The sequence below is a fragment of the Bos indicus genome, chromosome 20, assembly GCF_029378745.1.
Source record: "Bos indicus isolate NIAB-ARS_2022 breed Sahiwal x Tharparkar chromosome 20, NIAB-ARS_B.indTharparkar_mat_pri_1.0, whole genome shotgun sequence".
Taxonomy (NCBI): Eukaryota; Metazoa; Chordata; class Mammalia; order Artiodactyla; family Bovidae; genus Bos; species Bos indicus.
Window position 1 is genome coordinate 6684885 of NC_091779.1, and position 20384 is coordinate 6705268.

General features: G+C 37.5%; 1 protein-coding gene across 5 annotated transcripts in view; it reads left to right on the forward strand.

Annotated features, from left to right (window-relative positions):
• GFM2 (GTP dependent ribosome recycling factor mitochondrial 2) overlaps positions 1-20384 on the forward strand; it is a 70523-nt gene that overhangs the window by 16549 nt on the left and 33590 nt on the right. For 4 of the 5 annotated variants that reach the window (XM_070774529.1, XM_019982849.2, XM_019982850.2 and 1 more), the window contains 10 exons: positions 4075-4163; positions 5843-5903; positions 6167-6346; positions 10095-10175; positions 11483-11631; positions 13067-13207; positions 13297-13396; positions 14117-14306; positions 16817-16893; positions 20061-20199. In XM_070774529.1, coding sequence (XP_070630630.1) covers positions 4075-4163; positions 5843-5903; positions 6167-6346; positions 10095-10175; positions 11483-11631; positions 13067-13207; positions 13297-13396; positions 14117-14306; positions 16817-16893; positions 20061-20199 — 1207 coding nt within the window. Of the gene's footprint in view, positions 1-4074; positions 4164-5842; positions 5904-6166; positions 6347-10094; positions 10176-11482; positions 11632-13066; positions 13208-13296; positions 13397-14116; positions 14307-16816; positions 16894-17141; positions 17252-20060; positions 20200-20384 lie in introns of those variants that run through there. The other variant, XR_011562397.1, reaches the window with a different exon arrangement.

The window sequence follows — 20384 nt, forward strand, 5'->3', positions numbered from 1 at the left end:
GAAATATGAGCAACACATGAAGGATTTTCTCCTAAAACTTAATGTAAATCTCTTTGAATAAATCCTGAAAATGATAGTAATAATCCTTAAATTATTGCTCCTGGGGTCTGTTATGTTTTCTTTAGCTGTTATTTTGTTTGTTTTGTAATCTCAAGATTGGCTTTACCTTGAATATAGAACCATATTAGTTCTTCTTAAGATTATTAAAAGTGGTATCTTAATTAAGGGATCAAAATCAGCGCACCCGAAAATGGGACAAATCGACACTATGGGCTTCCTGATGTGAGGCACTAAGAAGGGTATTGTTTCCTGGTAAAAATGTTTGGCTCATAGTGTGAGAAAACAGACTAACAAATCTAAATTGAAAGACGTTCTTCAAAACAGCGGGCCAAGGCTTTTCAGAAATTGAGAGGAAAAATATAAGGAAAAAACATAAGGAAAATGAATGATTGGGGTTGGGGGGAGCTGGGAAACTGTTCTAGATTACAGAATTCTAAAGAGACAAGAAGACTAAATGTAACATATCCTTGTCAGTGGAATCCTGGATCGAAAAGGTTACAAAGGACGTCTTTGGGAAAATCAGAAATTTGAATATGAAGTACATACATTAAAGTATTGTATCAGGGGACTTCCCTGGTGGTCCAGTGGTTGAGACTCTGCCATTCCAGTGCAGGGAGCATGGGTTCTATCCCTGGTGAAAACTAAGATCCCCCATGCCACAGGTGCAGCCAGAAAATTTTTTTAAATGTCAACTTAAAATTCTCTGAATGTGGTCTTTGTAACTGATTATGTAGGAGAATGTCCTTATCCTTAGGAAATGCATGCTGAAGTATTTAGGATTGAAATGTCATGGCACCTGCAATGTGATCTCATGGCTCAGCTCCCATCCACTCACAGATACACACATGGTTTTAGTTTGGGTGCCAAGATGGGATTAGATGTAGAAGAGATTTATTGGGGGGAATAAAAAAGGAGAAAGAGAAGTGGCAGAGGGTGTTCAGACCACAGGACAGGCTTACACCTGTGAAGGAGAGGGCCAGGAAGGGGGATTTGGGAGGAAGAGTCTCAGGCTATAGCACAGTTACAAAAGAGTTTGACTATACCCTGGGGAGTCTTCAAGACAAAGTCACCTATTAGAGGAACCCATGTCTTGTGGGAATAGACCTACATTATTACTCTGCTGAACTCGGTCATTAGCTGGGAACAGCTAGGCCCCAAGAAGGGGGCCCTTGGAAGAACATGGTGTTGATCTAGAAGGCTAACAGTTGGGACCATCAGTTAATTGTGCTGTACATGGTAGTTTCATGTGGCACATTTTCACACCCACCACACACATAATGTGTACAGAGACATGTGTTTATATAGAGAGAGAAAAAAGGCAAGTGTAACAAAATGTTAATATTTGGTAAATCTAGGTGAATGAAGAGTACATCGATATTTATTGTACTGTTCTTTCCCCTTTTTTATAGATTTGAAGTGTTTCAAATGAAAAGTTGGAGGGGAAATAAAACAGTTATTGTCTGTCCACCTGAGGACCCCTGACAGACAGTGATATTTGCTTGATATAAAGCCTGGCACTGATGTCTGAGGTTGATTATACACTATTATTTGTATTTCTTTGAGTCACTTCATTTCCTAGTGGTTGCATCCTTCCTATCATTATAATTCTTTACAGGCATTTGACACTTAATCATTCAGATAGATTACATTATTTACAAGATTGAAATATGCTTAGTAGGAAGTTTCTGAATTTGTGATGCAGGAGGCTATTTGCTAAAATAGTAGATGAGCTTTTAGCTGGCAGGTGGAGTGATGAGAGTTTTATTTCTTAATATGTTTTGTTTCTTGGGAAATTTATAATGTATATTCCCCCCTCCAACTCACATAAAAATTAGTGGGGCCACCAGGTAACAATTCTTAGAGAAGACACAGGAAACAGAAAACAAAATGATTCATTGGACCTCATCAAAATTACATGTTTGAAACTTAAAAAAAAAAAAAAACAAAAGCAAGCCTTAGACTGTGAAAAAGATGTATAATGCTAGATAAAATACTGTAAGAATGCTAAACTTCCAGAGTGCAATAACATCTGATTATGTAGAGAGTATTATTGTCTTGAAAGTATGTACTGAAATTTTCGCAGTACATGTGTATGACCAAGGACTTGTATCTAGAAGAACTGCATGTCAGTAATAACCCAATAAAACCTAACAACCCAGTTAAAAAAAAAAAAAGACAAAGGACTTGAATCAAGGATGCTTCACCAAAGAAGCAGGTGAATGGCCAATGAGCACATGAAAAGATGCTCAGTTTCATTGGTCATTAGGGAAATGCAGATTAAAATTACAATGACCATTTCATACCCACAAGAATAGCTAAAATCAAAAAGAATGATGGCAAATCTTGGTTGAGGATATGTAGTAATTGGAACTCTTACACGTTGTTGGTGGGACTGTAGAATACTGTACCCACAGTGGAAGACTATTTGGCAGTTTCTTGTAAAATTAAGTATACACTTGTCCTTGTTGTTGTTCAGTCACCCAGTCGTGTCCAACTCTTTGTGATCCTGTGGACTGTTGTAGCATGCCAGGCTTCATACAGAGGAATTTAGCAGTAAAAATTAACCAGTATATGCAACAATGGGAATGAGTGTCAAAAACATTATATTGGGTGAAAGATGCTGTGCTATTTATATGAGGTTCAATAACAGGCAGAATGAATCTTGGGACATAAAAGTCTCTAATGTTCTATGTGTTCTATCTCTTCATTGGGGTAGTAGTTACAGAAGTATACACATTTATCAAAATTCATTGAACTGTACTCTTAAAATCTGTATACAGTTGACCCTCAAACAGCATGGGTTTGAACTTCATGGGTCTGCTTACAAGTGGATTTTTTCCACTAAATAGGTGCTTCAGACTCCATAAACCATTGTTGGTTGAATCTGCAGATGCAGAACTGCAGATAAGGAAGGCCAACTGTAAAGTTATAAGTGGACTTTTGACTTTGCAGAGATTTGCACCCTAATCCCTGTATTGTTCAGGGGATAGCTGTATTTTATTGTATATTAAGTTTTACCTAATAAAACAAATGACAAACTGGTTTCTATTTTAACAATGTCAGCACATGAGGTTTTTAAAAGTCTAGACTCTACACTGCTGCTGCTAAGTTGCTTCAGTCGTGTCCAACTCTGTGCGACCCTATAGACGGCAGCCCACCAGGCTCCCCCGTCCCTGGGATTCTCCAGGCAAGAACACTGGAGTGGGTTGCCATTTCCTTCTCCAATGCAGGAAAGTAAAAAGTGAAAGTGAAGTCGCTCAGTCGTGTCCGACTCTTAGCGACCCCATGGACTACAGCCCACCAGGCTCCTCTGTCCCTGGATTTTCCAGGCAAGAGTACTGGAGTGGGGTGCCATTGCCTTCTCCACTAGGCAAACTGTTTATATTTAACACGTACAGAAAGTAGAATTAAAAGAAGCCAAATAAAAAAGCATATGAGAATTGTGACTTAGAAATACAGGTGTTGGCTTCCTTTCCCCTCCTTAAATTTTCTTCAGTTTACATGAGTATTCAAACATTCACAGTAAAAATACTTGATTTTTGTCATAGTAGCATTTTATAGTACATTCCTGTTTATTCTTTTCACATTACAACTGTCTGAATTAATTAAGGCAAAAGTCCATATGGCACAGATCAGAAAACTGATGAGTTCAGTATTATATGTTACCAAGTGTGATTGTTACCAAGTAAGGTGAAGCCTAAGAAGCTCTTGTGATTCTTGGTTAAGTCCTCTTTCTGTGACTCCCAGTACTCGGTTGTTCATTTCCTGTGTCTTGCACCCTGGTTCACCCAAAGTATTCTCGATGGAAGCATAATCTTCGGTCACCCTAGATCATTTTCTTAGCTGTTTTAACCTGACAGCGTTACTGTGGGTCCAGAGGTATACGTGCAGTAGTACTAGCTATGCTAGAGTAGGGCTCCGTTCCGTTATAGTGCAGGCTGAGGTTTGCTTATTTCATGTGTAGTAACAGTTGTTTTTGTCAAATATGTGTTTTTTTCCTTATCTTTACTTTAGGCACAAACTCTTACAGTATGGAGGCAAGCTGATAAGCACAAGGTACCTCGAATCTGTTTTTTAAACAAGATGGACAAAATTGGAGCAAGGTATTTAAAATGTGTTTCTTTGGCTTATCAAAGTGAGAATATTTAATGCACTACAACTTTAATTTAGAAACAGATATTCCGTATAAAGTATCATCTATTCCATGGTATCCCAATTCAATCCATGATACCTATTCCGTGGTATCCCAATTCAATCCCATTTAAAAAAAATTCAAAGCAGCTAATAGATAAAGTAACAATGTGGGATTAATAGAGAGCTGATAGATGATGAAGTGCTCTGATTCTAAGGTAGAGAGGCTTTATCCTATTTTTTAGGCTCCTGCAGAGTGATGTTTTCTGATTCCACTGGCTCTATTTAGAGTTGTATGGCTGAGTCCTTGTATTGCTGAATGGTGCTCCTGTCATTGCTAACGGTAGAGGGTAGAGAATTGTTGCCTATAGTTGCCTCAGTGAGTGATGTTCTTCCTTGTCCCCTGATTTTCTTTAGCTACTGGGTAAAATGCTCTCAATGAAAAGAAACTAGGAAGGAGAACATAGGTGTTTTGAGACCCGCATATAGGGCAAACCAGTTAGTGCTGAGATGTAGTGGTAATTCTGCAGACTTAGAGTGGTGATCCTAAATGGATACGTTATTCTGAGAACAGAACTCAGACAGTCAAGAATGTATGAAGGATTTGGAGAAAATGTGAAAGGGCAAGAATTAAGAATTCTGATGATTTTGGGGAAATGTGAAAGGGAGCAGTCCTGATGTGTGGTGCGAGAGTGACAGAAACCATAAACCGTGTCTCTTCTAATACCACACAGGTATGCTTTGTGTTTCTGTCACTCTGTATAGTAATTCTAAGGCTGCTGGTTTAAAGGACTTGCGTCTTGATGAGTAAAAGCACAGCAACCTTCAAAATGTGCTAGACTAAAGTTCTGACCATTTGCTGTTTGGAGTTCCTTGAGATTGATAGAAGTACTGCCTGTACTGACTGACAGAACCTGTAATGATGGGAGGGGGATGCCTGGATACTAGGTTGCTGCCCAAAGACATTGGGACCAGAATGATCTGCATGTGTGTATGAATCAGCCCTCATGCCAAAGATGGCATGTGTTTTATAGGTAGTCAGCCCTAGTGTTAGCACAGAAATGAACAGTATAGCATATGATATGAAGAATGCCTGAGATAAAAGCATAGAAAAATCAAGCTGGCTCTTGGAAGAAAGTGGGTAGTCATGTGTGATAACAAATGTATTGATACTTGTTAGAAGAAAGAATCTTTGACTTGTAATCATAAATCTTGCATTTGAATCTTAACTCCAATTTATTCTGTGTGACTTTGATGAATTCATTTAATCTTAACCTCAAACTTAGTTAAATGAAGCTCACAATAATAAAATGCCCTAAATACACGTGTGGCAGAATTATGATAGATTCTTAATCACTTTTATCTGAAAAGTGAAAGTGTTAGTCACTCAGTCATGTCCGACTATGTAATCCCATGGATTGTAGCCTGCCAGGCTCCTCTGTCCATGGAATTCTCCAGGCAAGAGTACTGGAGTGGGTTGCCATTCCCTTCTCCAGGGACTATTAATCTGAAATTAACATTAAAAGATTAGACAAGATGTCCTGTGGAAAAATGTTAAATGGTGAACATTAGGAGCAATTTAGGGTTATAATTTCAGAGAACATTCTTAAATCCTATTTTAAGAATCTTAACATTTTTAATTTTTTTACAGTTTTAACTATGCAGTTGAAAGCATCAGAGAGAAGTTGAAGGCAAAACCTTTGCTTTTACAGGTTGGTTGGTTAATATTTGGTTTAATTAATATGAACAGATCCTTCTTAGTTTCCTTATCAGTTTATTGTGGTATTATTATATACATTTTTGAAGCTATCTCAAATCCTTTTGGAAGAAGTTAGGATATAAGTAAAAATAGATTTCGATTATGATGATGATAAGAGACATTTGGGAGTGAGTGGGGGAAGTTTTATCACCAGTATAGTTTTAATTGAGTTCTAATGATCATTTAGTAAAATGTTTGTCTGTCTCTGACTTACAGTTACCAATTGGTGAAGGCAAAGCTTTCAAAGGAGTGGTGGATGTAGTACGTACAGAAAAACTTCTTTGGAATCCCAATTCAGATGATGGAAAAGACTTTGAGAGAAAACCCCTCTTGGAAATGAGTGATCCTAAATTGCTGAAAGAAACAACAGAAGCAAGGAATGCCTTAATTGAACAAGTAAATACTTTGAGTTTAAAATTGCTTAAATATTTAGAAACTTTAAAAAATGTTTACTGTGACATTTCATCTAAATTTACATATAGAATATATAAAGTATAATACTGTGAACACCAGTATAATCACCACCCAGCTTAAGAAGTAGAATATTAGCAATATTCTTGTGTCTCTGTGTGCTACTTCCTGTTCTCTCTCCCTTCTGCTAATCATCTACCCACTCCCACCACCTTGATTGCAGTATTTATCTTTCATTTGCTTTACTTTATAGTTTACCATAGATATATACCTCATTTTCCATGTTTTTGAATTTTACTTAAATGAAATGGGGCTTCCCTTATGGCTCAGCTGGTATAGAATCTGCCTGCAATTCAGGAGACCTGGGTTTGATCCCTGGGTTGGGAAGATCTCCTGGAGAAGGTAAAGGCTACCCATGCCAGTATTCTAGCCTGGAAAATTCCATGGACTGTATAATCCATGGGGTCGCAAAGAATCAGACACAACTGAGTGACTTTTACGTAAATGAAATGATACTGTTTGTATTTTATTACATTTTTCAACATGTTGGAGATTCATTCATGAGTGATGTGTGGTTACGCTTCATTCCTTTTCAGTCTTCTATAGTGTTCCAGTGTAATATTATCCTACAGTTTATTGTCTGTTCTCCTGTGAATGGACTTGAGGTTGTTTCCTCTTTTTTTGTTGTTATGAGCAGTGTTTCTGTGAACATCTTGGTATGTATCTCTTTGTACACATTGCAAGAATTTGCTAAATATAGGAGTGGAATTGCTAGGTCAAAGAGTATCATCTTTTTTACATTAGCAGATGTCCTATATAGTATTTCCATTTTATAGGTGAGGAAAGCTTAGAGTGCTTTAATAAGTTGTCATATAGCTAATGAGCAGCAGAACGGGAATCTGAACCCAGACTGTCCTAGTTAGAGCTAGAGCTCTTACCTGTTTTGCTATACTCTCTAATTTGAGGTGGAGGGGGCATAAAAAGAACACAAGTGGAATCAATAATTAGGTACATAACTGGTTCCCCTCTGAGGTGTTTTGACTTGTACCAAAGAGCTCTCAGGGTTTCCCTGGTGGCTCAGACGGTAAAGAATCCGCCTGCAATGCGGGAGACCTGGGTTTGAACCTTGCCTGGAGAATCCCCATGGAGAAGCCTGGCAGACTACAGTTCATGGAGTTGCAAAGAGTCAGACACAACTGAGCGACTAAGCACATGCATGCGTGCACACACATACCTCTACCTATCAGTAAACACACACACACTCACCCCTCTACCTATCAGTACACACACACACTCACCCCTCTACCTATCAGTACACACACACACACTCACCCCTCTGCCTGTCAGTACACACATATACTCACCCCTCTACCTATCAGTACACACACACACACACACCGCTACCTATCAGTATACACACACACTCACCCCTCTACCTATCAGTACACACACATGCACACACCCTTCTACCTATCAGTACACACATACACCTCTACCTATCAGTACACACACACACACACGCACTCCTCTACCTATCAGTACACACACAAACACACACACACACACCCCTCTACCTATCAGTACACACACGCACCCCTCTACCTATCAGTACACACACACACACACACATACACCCCTCTACCTATCAGTACACACACACACATACACACCTCTACCTATCAGTACACACACATACACGCACCCCTCTACCTATCAGTACACACACACACACTCACCCCTCTACTTATCAGTACACACACACACACACTCACCCCTCTACCTATCAGTACACACACACTCACCCCTCTACCTATCAGTACACACACACACACACACACACACACACACACACACACACACACCCCCCACACCCCTCTACCTATCAGTAAACCTAAGAAGGATTTTGTAATATAGTTGAGGAGCCAAATTACACTTGCATGTATATCTCTCAGTGTTCCAGAACATGGTAGTATATAATGAAAATAAGGAAAATTTGAGATGACTATCAGTAGATAGTAATAAAGTGTTCATTACAAGGAATACATACATATGTATAGAATTAGAGAATAACAGCATATCACACCAGCTAGGATAGCTACGATCAAAAAAAAAGTTGGCAAGAATGGGGAGAAATTGTAACCCTTGTGCACTGTTTGGGGAATGAAAATGATACAACTACTATGGAAAACAGTATTGTGGTTCCTCAGAAAATTGAAAATAGAATTACCATATGTGTTAGCAATTCCACTTCTGGATATATGTCCAAACAAATTGAAAGCAAGCTCTCGAGCTATTTGTACATCCTTCTTCTTGGCAGCATTTTTCACACAGCCAAAAAGTGGGAGCAATCCAAGTATTCTTCAGCAGATGAGTGGATAAAATGTACTATATATACAGTGCAATATTATTCAGCCTTAATAAGGAAATTCTGACATATGCTACAACATAGATGAACTTTGAGGCCATTATGCTAATTGAAATAAGCCAATCACAAAAAGACAAATACTGTAGAATATCACTTACATGAAGTATCTAGAGTCTTCAGCATTATAGAGACAGGAAGTAGAATGATAATTAACCAGGAGCTGGGGGTAAGGGAGAATGAGAAAGAGTTTGTTTCATGGATATAGAGTTTTGGTTTTGTGACATGAAAATGTTCTGGAGATTAGTTTTATGACCGTGTGGGAATATACTTAACACTATTCACTTAGAGATGGTTAAGATGGTAATTTTATGTTTGTTATATTTTACCACAGATAAAAAGTTTTAAATTAGAGAATAAGATTAGTGCAACTAGAATCAACTTCGTGTGTTCCAAAGGTGAACAGCAATGAAAAGAATATTATATACTTACATATGTTCTGGAAGCATAGTTTGAATTGGTTATTTAAATTTCACAGTAGCCTCATGGGATAAGCCCTAGTATTATCTCCATGGGTAACCAAGAGAAAGAGGTGACATAACTTTTTTCTTTTCTTTTTTTAAATTTGTGTTTGCCGGCACTGAGTCTTCACTGTTGCATGCAGGCTTTCTCTAGTTGGGTGAGCAGGGGGCCACTCTTGCAGTGCGGAGGCTTCTCATTGAAACTCTTTTGTTAATTTTATTATCAGCTGAATTCTCCTGTCACATAGGCAAATGATTAGGAAACAAATATGAATGAGGTTATTTATGTTTTTATTATTGAAATGATACTGTGACCCTCTCAACTTAAATTTATTCCCTCAGTGAAGAATTATAAACAAGATGTATTCTTTTATTTAGAAGATACGATGAACATTTAAAATATCAGAGGATTGTGGTATGTTATTTCCCCGACCAGGGATCAAACCTACGCCCCCTGAATTGTAATAACAGAGTTCTTACCACTGAACTGCCAGGGACGTCCCCTCCAGATCTTTTTTAAACAGCAGTCCATTGTATATATTGTCTTTGGCTATCAATCATCAATTTTCTCTTATTTCTCTTGAGTACTCTGAGTAGGTAGTACTGTATTGAGGTGCTTTATCAAAAGGCTCTGCTTCCCATGAGTTTAGAAAACTCATTAGCTCATATCTTCAGTTTTCAGTCTCTTTGCTTTGAAAGAAAATCTCTAAAAGATGTGATGAGTTCCTTCGCCTGGATAAGTTGGACTGTGTAACTATCTTGAAATATTTGGGTAATGGATGTTTATGGTGTATAGACCTATAGTTGTGATAATGAATGCAAGTTATAGAACTAAAGCCTTTCCTTACAGGTTGCAGATTTGGATGATGAATTTGCTGACTTAGTTTTAGGAGAATTTAGTGAGAATTTTGATTTGCTACCAGCCGAAAAGGTAAATTTTATTAATCATTTACTTCTGACCAAGTTTTACTATTTGGATGTGGTTTGATGACTATTGTAGATTTTTTATTCAACTTTGGATATCATTAGAAAATGCCAACTTAAAAATTAGAACAGTGTTAAAAATTAGAGAACATTGTTCATTTTCTGTATCCTTTTCCTTTCACTGTGATCATTTCACAAGTAGTAGGGAAATCACAGATAGAAATTTGTTTTTTGTTTTTAATTTACTGAAATTTCAGACTACTATAATGGTCATTTTTCTCAGAACATTTTTTCTGAGTCTGTTTTAATTGTTAGTGGAAACTTACTCTAGATCTTCCCAGGTTTTTTTTTTTTTTTTTTTCTGGATTTCTTATGAAATACATCAAACCAGAGAATTGTATTTGAATTATGACGGATTTATTCAAGGTATTTTTGGTTTTTTCTGCCAGGAACCTTCTCCCATGAACAGTGTTTAAGTGGTAATGTGTTTTAAGTTGACTTCAAGATGAGCCCAGCAAATTCGCTTGGTTATTTTTCATGGAAAGAGTTAACGAAAAACACAAGATCTGTAGATTAATTTTGAGCCATTAGAAGTTAGAGGTGTAAAAAATGTTTTTTCTTTTGCATGAAGTGCTATAAGTTTGAATTTTTTTCTTGTTTAGTATTTGAATGGTTAGATTTGATGTTTACTATACCATATAGTCACATAATATGATTTCTGTTTTCAAAGAGTTTACAATATAGAATGAAGTTGAGCCACCATTCCTCTTATCAATAGCTTGCAAACACATCTAAGCTTTTCTTGATTTTTGTGATCTTTTAAAAGTTGTTTCTAACTTTGGTACACCTCATTTTTGCCTTGGATTTTATTTAATGTGGATTTAATTCATTTGAAGAAACTGGAATTCATATTTCTAATTTCTAACAAGTTCTTCTAGTAGACTATCAAGGTTGAATCACAAGTAATTAACTCACTTTTTCAAGAAATATTTTTATTCAACTACTTTATTTTAGGCACTTTTCCAGTTTTTGGTGATTTAGTGATGTTTTATGGGATTTGCTATAATGCTTATATAGATTTTACATTCTAGTGGATTGGGGGACAGACAGTAAACTAATAAATATATATCTAATATACCAGATAGTGATTAGTGTTATTTACAGTGAAAAATAAAGAATAAGCCCATAAAGAATGATGGTAGTGTGCTGAGGAGTGGTATTTTACATGGTTAGTTAGAGAAGTCATCTGATTCTGAGATATTTTGGTGGAGACCCAAATACTACACATAAAACATTTATATCTCTGCTTTATAGCTACAAACTGCAATACACAGAGTAACACTGGCTCAGACAGCAGTGCCTGTGCTTTGTGGAAGTGCCCTGAAAAACAAAGGGGTCCAGCCCTTATTAGACGCTATTACTATGTACTTGCCTTCACCGGAAGAACGCAACTATGAATTTCTGTAAGTATAAAAGTACATAGATTAAAATCTTACAGGCTTGAAAAGATAGGTAGACAGATAGGTCTTAGTTTTCAAAAATGGTAGTTGAATCACAATTTTTGAATAACATTGATGAAGAATATTACTGTAAACAATATAATGTAGAGTCATTGTAATTTTTACTTGAAAGGGGTGTTTGTCATCATCTCTTGTAACCTGCTGTCTTGAAGAAGGCGCTAAGAATGTGTGACTTCTTTGCTGTGTAAAAGTATAAGTGTTGACCCTTCCATCTTAGTCTGAAAAAAAGAAGTAGTACACTGGGGGTGTTTGATAAATATGCTATAGATATATTTATATTTACTCTGGATTTCAAGATTTTCCATAAGCTCAAAATATTTTGTGACTGTAAGGAAAGGTCTGTTGTTTTACTGCTCTTGTGCCTAACAGCTTTGTCCTTGGTAATAAATCCTCTAAAATCTAAGTGAGCTTTGTGCATAATGGCAGACAGAGGTGGACTTTAATCCTGTTAACTGGAATCTGAGTCACTTTTCATCTCTCTCTGTTGGAAAGGCATTATAGCAATGTGATGATGAGCATGGACTGTGTACTACTTGAATTTAAATCTCAGGTCTTCCAAGTTGCTTAACCTCTCATCTGTAAAATGCAGAAAATGGAATTTATCTCATAGGATTGACAATGGAATAAATGAGCTAATATTTATAAAGCACATAGAACAGTTCCTAGTATATGATCAACTCTCTATATAAGGAGTTGTTAAATAAAATTTGGAGAGAACAGGAAAAAGATTAGAGAAGCTCAATAATAGAAGTGTCTAATCTGAGTCATGGACTCCTTTGAAACTAATGAAAATATGGAGCATTTTCCTCAGAAAAATGTACCTATGCACAAAATTTGGCAATTTGAGACAAATTCAGACTTTCTGAAACCTCTCAGTGAACACCAGTTTAAGGACATCATTCTGTAAGTGTTGGTGTTGTAAACAAGTCCAAGTTTATAGTGTAGATTTATATGGCTATGCAGCTGAAGAAAAAGTGGGAGGAGAGAGTGAAAGCCGTAATTGAAAAGTACCTTCTTGTTTATCCTTTATGGGGTTTTAAGAAGTGGTGTGATATTCCTAGGTGTATTTTTTGAGGAGGGATGTCTCGGCAAGAATTATTTGCTAATAGAAGTAATATTTGGAAGATAATCCATTTTTTGTTGTTGTTGTTGTTCTCCAGTTTTGAAGCATTAATGGTAAGATCTCCAATAAGTAATCTAGTCCAGTGGAGGAAGAGAGGTACAGAATACATTATTTAATTGTCCTGGGTTACTAAATCAGAAGATAAGAGTAATCTTTGGAGGACATTAAGTTTATGCAGTGATTCTGATCTTACCTATATAGATATATAGGAGGTGTATTTTAAAGGCTTTTCTGGAATTTCTCCTTGATTTTTAGGCAGTGGTATAAGGGTGACTTATGTGCCCTGGCATTTAAAGTCCTCCATGACAAGCAGCGAGGCCCACTGGTTTTTATGCGCATATACTCAGGCATGCTAAAACCCCAAACGGCCATCCATAATATTAATGGAAACTGCACGTAAGTAGAAGCCTAGGTGATTTTCTAAAACTTCTTATTTCTAAACTCATGTCTTTGTACTTTTACTAACACGAATCATGGTTTTACAGGGAGAGGGTAAGTCGTCTGCTTCTGCCATTTGCTGACCAACATATAGAAATCCCTTTACTGACTGCTGGTAACATCGCTTTGACTGTTGGGCTTAAACATGTAAGTGACCAAATGGTTTCTGTAGGAAATAACAGCTTAAATGTTTAATGAAAAGTACGTGTTTTGTCATAGCAAAAACCCATAAACAATCCAAAAGCTATCAGTAGTGGAATAAGGAATATTGTAGTACATTCATCAACATAGTCAAATCTCAAACATTTAATACAGAGAAAAATAAATTATGGAATGCTATAAACACTATGGATTATCTTCATATAAATTTCAAATCCAAGTAAAATAAATACATTATTTATGGATACATACTTATGTTTTAAGTTTGCATTATATAGTGTTATTCTCATTAGGTTTTTTGCTATCTTGATAACTTCAGAAAATGTAACTTTATAACTGATTATGTAAAAAGTGAAGATATTTTTCCAATGAAGTCTTGTAAGGGCAAGAATTTTTGTCTCTTTTGCTCAAAGATAAATTTGATTTGCCAGATGAATTTTAAATGTATTTTTGTTGTATGTGTGTTTTATTGTTGTCCTCCTCTAGCAGTGTTTTATTGTTAGAATTTACTATAGCAGTGTTTTGGATAGAATTAGTCTATACGTTGAATTAGCTTTACGAATGTACAGTTACAATAAGCTTAGTGAATTTGTCTCTTTTAGGTTTTGATGAAGAGAAAGTGCTACATTGAATTTGTCTTTGGTTTTCATGGTTTTGGTGGAAGCTGAGTGCTTGCCTGTTGTGTTCATGCGTCTTGTTTGCTTGCAGACTGCTACCGGGGACACTATTGTCTCATCCAGGTCCAGCGCATTAGCTGCATCTCGTCGAGCCAAAAGGGAAGGAGAAAAGAAGCAGAAAGAAAACAATGAAGCAGAGAGGCTTTTATTGGCTGGCGTGGAGATTCCAGAACCTGTTTTTTTCTGTACCATAGAACCTCCATCAATGGCTAAGCAGCCAGGTACAAATAATCTTGGTGCATCAATTAACTAGTGCTCTGACAATTTAGATAAAATAGTTAACATTTTACTTCAAAAAGTTTTTCATGTCATTTTATGTCATTGAGTTCAGCATTTCAGTTCAGTCGCTCAGTCGTGTCCAGCTGTTTGCGACCCCATGGACTGTAGCGCATCAGCCTTCCCTGTTCATCACTAGCTCCTGGAGTTTGCCCAAACTCATGTTCATTGAATTGTGATACCATCCAACCATCTCATCCTTTCTTGTCCCCTTCTCCTCCTGCTTTCCATCTTTCCCAGCATCAGGGTCTTTTCCATTGAGTCAGTTCTTCACATCAGGTGGCCAAAGTATTGGAGTTTTAGCTTCAGCATCAGTCCTTCCAATGGATATTCAGGACTGATTTCCTTTAGGATTGACTAGTTTATCTCCTTGCCGCACATGGGACTCTCAAGTGTCCTCTCCAACACCACAGTTTAAAAGCATCAATTCTTTGGTGCTCAGCTTTCTCTATAGTACAACTCTCACATCCCTACGTGACTACTGGAAAAACCATAGCTTTGGCAAGACGGACCTTTGTTGGCAAAGTAATGTCTCTGTTTTTTAATATGCTGTCTAGGTTGGTCATAGATTTTCTTCCAAGGAGCAAGTGTCTTCTAATTTCATGGCTGCAGTCACCATCTGCAGTGATTTTGGAGCCCAAGAAAATAAAGTCTCTCACTGTTTCCATTGTTTCCTCATCTATTTGCCATGAAGTGATGGGACCAGATGCCATGATCTTAGTTTTCTGAATGTTGAAATTAAAGTTGGCCCTTCCTGTACTTGGTTCCTCCATATCTGACTCCGTATATAAGAAGACCTGCATCAGTTCAGTTCAGTTCAGTCTCTCAGTCGTGTCCAACTCTTCGTGAACCCATGAATCGCAGCATGCCAGGCCTCCCTGTCCATCACCAACTCCTGGAGTTCACCCAGACCCATGTCCATCGAGTCAGTGATACCATCCAGCCATCTCATCCTCTGTTGTCCCCTTCTCCTCCTGCCCCCAATACCTCCCAGCATCAGAGTCTTTTCCAATGAGTCAACTCTTCGCATGAGGTGGCCAGATTATTGGAGTTTGAGCTTCAGCATCATTCCCTCCAAAGAAATCCCAGGGCTGATCTCCTTCAGAATGGACTGGTTGGATCTCCTTGCAGTCCAAGGGACTCTCAAGAGTCTTCTCCAACACCACAGTTCAAAAGCATCAATTCTTCGGTGCTCAGCTTTCTTCACAGTCCAACTCTCACATCCATACATGACCACTGGAAAGAGCATAGCCTTGACTAGACGGACCTTTGTTGGCAAAGTAATGTCTCTGCTTTATAATACACTGTCTAGGTTGGTCATAACTTTCCTTCCAAGGAGTAAGTGTCTTTTAATTTCATGGCTGCAGTCACCAACTGCAGTGATTTTGGAGCCCAAAAAAATAAAGTCTGACACTGTTTCTACTGTTTCCCCATCTATTTCCCATGAAGTGATGGGACCGGATGCCGTGATCTTAGTTTTCTGAATGTTGAGCTTTAAGCCAAGTTTTTCACTCTCCACTTTCACTTTCATCAAGAGGCTTTTTAGTTCCTCTTCACTTTCTGCCATAAGGGTGGTGTCATCTGCATATCTGAGGTTATTGATATTTCTCCCCGCAATCTTGATTCCAGCTTGTGTTTCTTCCAGTCCAGCGTTTCTCATGATGTACTCTGCATAGAAGTTAAATAAGCAGGGTGACAATATACAGCCTTGACGTACTCCTTTTCCTATTTGGAACCAGTCTGTTGTTCCATGTCCAGTTCTAACTGTTGCTTCCTGACCTGCATAGAGGTTTCTCAAGAGGCAGGTCAGGTGGTCTGGTATTCCCATCTATTTCAGACCTGCATCGAATCCATGTTATTCAAGGGTCAGCTGTATTCTTCTTTGGTGTGATCATTCATGGTAGAGTGGGCACATTAGTATCTCTGGTCATGACATAATTTAGCTTCCTTTGTATTTGTTTCTGAAGGCTTTTTTGTTAGCTTCTAAATCTTTGCAGAATATAATCAGATGATGTTACTGTCCCATGTAAAACCTTTCAGTGGCTTCCCAGTGCAAATCCAGACTTCACCATGGCCTTCAAACCTTTCATGATGTGATTGATCTCTGTCACACATCTCCTCATCTGATGCTGCTCTTTTGTCTACCATTATCCAGCTACATTGGCCTTCTTGTTTCTTCAGTAGAAACCATTCGTTGCACAGCCATTTCCTCTCTCTGGAATTCTTTTTCTCTGGGTTTTTACTTACAACATCATTCTTTTTGGTTTATGTCTTTATCTAAATCATCCTGGACAGGTCTTTCCAGGTCACTCAATCTCAAGTAACCTCCCATCACTGTCTTGTCAGTTTTTTAAATTCTCTACAAAACATTTCTGGCCGTGTGAAATAACTGTTACTGTAGTACCTTATCTTAAAAAATAAGATGTAAAGGTAACAGTTACTGTTTGTCCTCTAGATTTGGATCATGCATTGAAATGCCTTCAGCGTGAAGATCCCAGTTTGAAAGTGAAGCTAGATCCTGATTCTGGACAAGTATGCATATTATTAATTCCCCAAATCTTTCAATAATAATGTTTATTTGTGTGCAAGACAGTGTTTAAGTGCATTTGTCTAAAACATTGATTTGTCCATGTACCTGAAAGAAAAGGCCTTCTACTTTGGCTCTCTCATAATATAAATTTCTGATTATTATTTTTACTGTCAAGCTAAATTCTCCTTAATTCCTCAGCATGATTATACCTTACTTATATAAACTACTCTCCAAAATTTTTATGTTCCAGAACACAGCCTTTTGTGAAATTTTGAAATAAATCTTTCAACTGCAAGACAACACTTTGAGCCTCTTATGCCAAAACGTACAGAAACAGTTTACTAAAGGGAGGATGCAAAGGTAGTTTTAATGATGATACACACGTAAAATGGGTGAGAAGTGACAGATTGCGGCCAACAGTATGGGAAGAAACAGAGTCGAAAGTAGGTACAGGACTGCACTGTGTATTATGGTATAGTAGAAGAACACATGTTTGTTCTGCATCTTCTTTTTAGGGAGGCAGAGTAGAGTTTATATAAAATATCGAGAAAAAGTTCCTTTAAAAGATTATAAATGTGTCTGTAAAAAGGATAAACTCATTTTAGTTAATCTGAAACATGTGGAGTACTTTTTTCCCTAAATGCCAACTAAATGATGTAGCAGCTTAGTTTAATTAATTCTGAAAGCTGTAAAAGCAATTGCAATAGAAACTTTTTATTTAAAAACCACCAATACAAATTTTTTTTTAAATGGCAAATAACACGCAAGTGGACAAAGTAAAGAATTAAAGTCTCCCTTTCAATCTTTCCATCCTGTTCTACACAGATAATCAGTGAATAGCCTTTCACACTTTTCCGAACATCCATGTTTATGCCATGCTATGTTACAAAGCATAGTATATATATACATATTTCTAAATATATATGTACAGATATATAGCTAGTCATTGTATTTGTATTATTCAACAACTTGCTTCTTTCCAAATAATTTACTTTTTTAACTTTATATTAAAGTATCACAGTCATACACCAAATAGTCTTTTATTGTTTCTTACAGTTTTTTTTACACTGAAAGGAAACAAATCAGAAATAGCCAAGGAAGAGACACATAGGGCAAAGTCTGGAAGAGTTCTAAATGCAAAGCTTTCTTCATCCTCTTGACTCTGTGGAGTACTGCCAGGCTGGGAAGCTCACCTAAGCCTTCGATGTTCAGAGATTCTGTTGGAACATAATCACATACTGCCTATGTGGTTGACATTTAATCTCTCGTGCCTCCTGTAGGTTTGGGCTACTACCTTCACTCTCTAGGTTGTGAATGGGTATGGCTATTCCAAAACCTGTTTCATAAGTCACATTGTTAGACTGGTGGACAGAGGCGCCAGACAAGCAAAGACACTTCTATCAGGGAGCATTTTGGCCTACAGAGAACTTTCCAGTAGCTAAAGGCAAAGGCCAGATCTCTTTTCAGGTTAAAGTTAATGCTTCACTATACAGATGGTATATGAATAAAATGGGGCAAATAGGATTACTTGCACATACTCTCCCATACAAAAAGACCTTCAGGAATAACTATTTTTGTGTTATTTTGTTTTTGGGGTTTTTTTTTAATGTTTTAATGCAAATTTGGCTGTTCTAACAAGGACCCAAAATGACATTGGTTCAAAAAAGAGAAAAGTCAGTTTCTCTGTCACTTAAAGGTTCAAGCTACTCTAGTAGTTTTGTTTTTTGTTTTTTTTCATTCTTTGTTTATTCCATGAGTAGTCACATGTTGTTGTTATAATCTGAATTTTGTTAAATTTAATATGGGCTGCTTTTATTTATTTATTTTAATTAAAAAAATTTATTTATCTATTTTTTAGAGGCTACTTACTTTACAGTATTGTATTGGTTTTGTCATACATTGACATGAATCCGCCACAGGTGTACATGTATTCCCCATCCTGAAACCTCCCCGCCCCCAACCTTCCTCCCCATCCCATCCCTCTGGGTCATCCCAGTGCACTAGCCCTAAGCACCCTGTATCATGCATCGAACCTGGACTGGCAATCCGTTTCACATATAATATACATGTTTCAGTGCCCTTCTTCCAAACCATCTCACCCTCACCCTCTCCCACAGAGTCCAAAAGACTGTTCTATACATCTGTGTCTCTTTTGCTGTCTCACATACAGGGTTATTGTTACCATCTTTCTAAATTCCATATATATGCGTTAGTATACTGTATTGGTGTTTTTCTTTCTGGTTTCACTCTGTATAATAGGCTCCAGTTTCATCCACCTCATTAGAACTGATTCAAATGTATTCTTTTTAATGGCTGAGTAATACTCCATTGTGTATATGTACCACAGCTTTCTTATCCATTCATCTGCTGATGGACATCTAGGTTGCTTCCATGTCCTGGCTATTATAAACAGTGCTGTGATGAACATTGGGGTACACGTGTCTCTTTCCCTTCTGGTTTCCTCAGTGTGTATGCCAGCAGTGGGATTGCTGGGTTGTATTACTCTAGTAGTTTTGACTGCCCACAAAACTGTAAGGTTAAGGTGTCCAGGATGGTTGGCAAACAGCCATGTGATTGGGAGTGTTTGGGAGAGGGGTTATTTCCCTCATTCACAAGATGTTGCCCTCATTCACGTTTCAAGATAGTTATCCACATCTTCATTAAGAGAATGGTTTTATTTATCCTTAAAGATATAACCTAGAAGTTGACAACGTCATTAATACTTACATTCCGTTGGCTGGCACTTAGCTTTGTGGTTGGGAAGCATGGTTCTGGTTAGAATGCCACTTAGCCAGCTAATAACCCAACCATCACAGAGTCAGAGACTGGCTGCACTGGCTCCTAGTTGTGGCACGTGGGATCTTCATTGCGGCACGAGCACTGACTAGTCACCCGACCAGTGATCAAACCCAGGCCCCCTCCATTGGGAATGTGGAATCGTAGTCACTGGACCACTCCTTGTGATTCACTTTTAATTGATTTATTTTTACAGTCAGAGAAGTTAAAAACAGTGTTTTGATGTAGGAGTCAAAAAAAAATGTTTATACAGGAGAAATTTTGTTTATAAGTAATGGGAAATAAAATATATTGATATCATACCTTTATTTAGTGTTTTGTGATAAACAATTTTTCCTTGACCTTTGTTTTGTTTTCTTCCTCTTTTACCCAGACTGTCCTTTGTGGCATGGGGGAGTTACATATTGAAATCATTCATGACCGAATCAAGAGGGAATATGGACTAGAAACCTATCTCGGGCCCCTCCAGGTGGCATACCGAGAGGCCATCCTAAATTCGATTCGTGCCACAGGTAAATGCAACATTTAGAATTTGCTGGTCCTGTTGCTTTCTTTCTCTCCAGGATCTGTCTGCTGCATCTCTTAGTTTAGTTGCATAAAGCAGGGTTTATATTTACTAGTGTCTTCCATCAGTGAGGACAGGTTTTATGTGTGTTTTCTTGTTTTTTTAGAATTTGTTTGCTTTAGGCATGGCCCT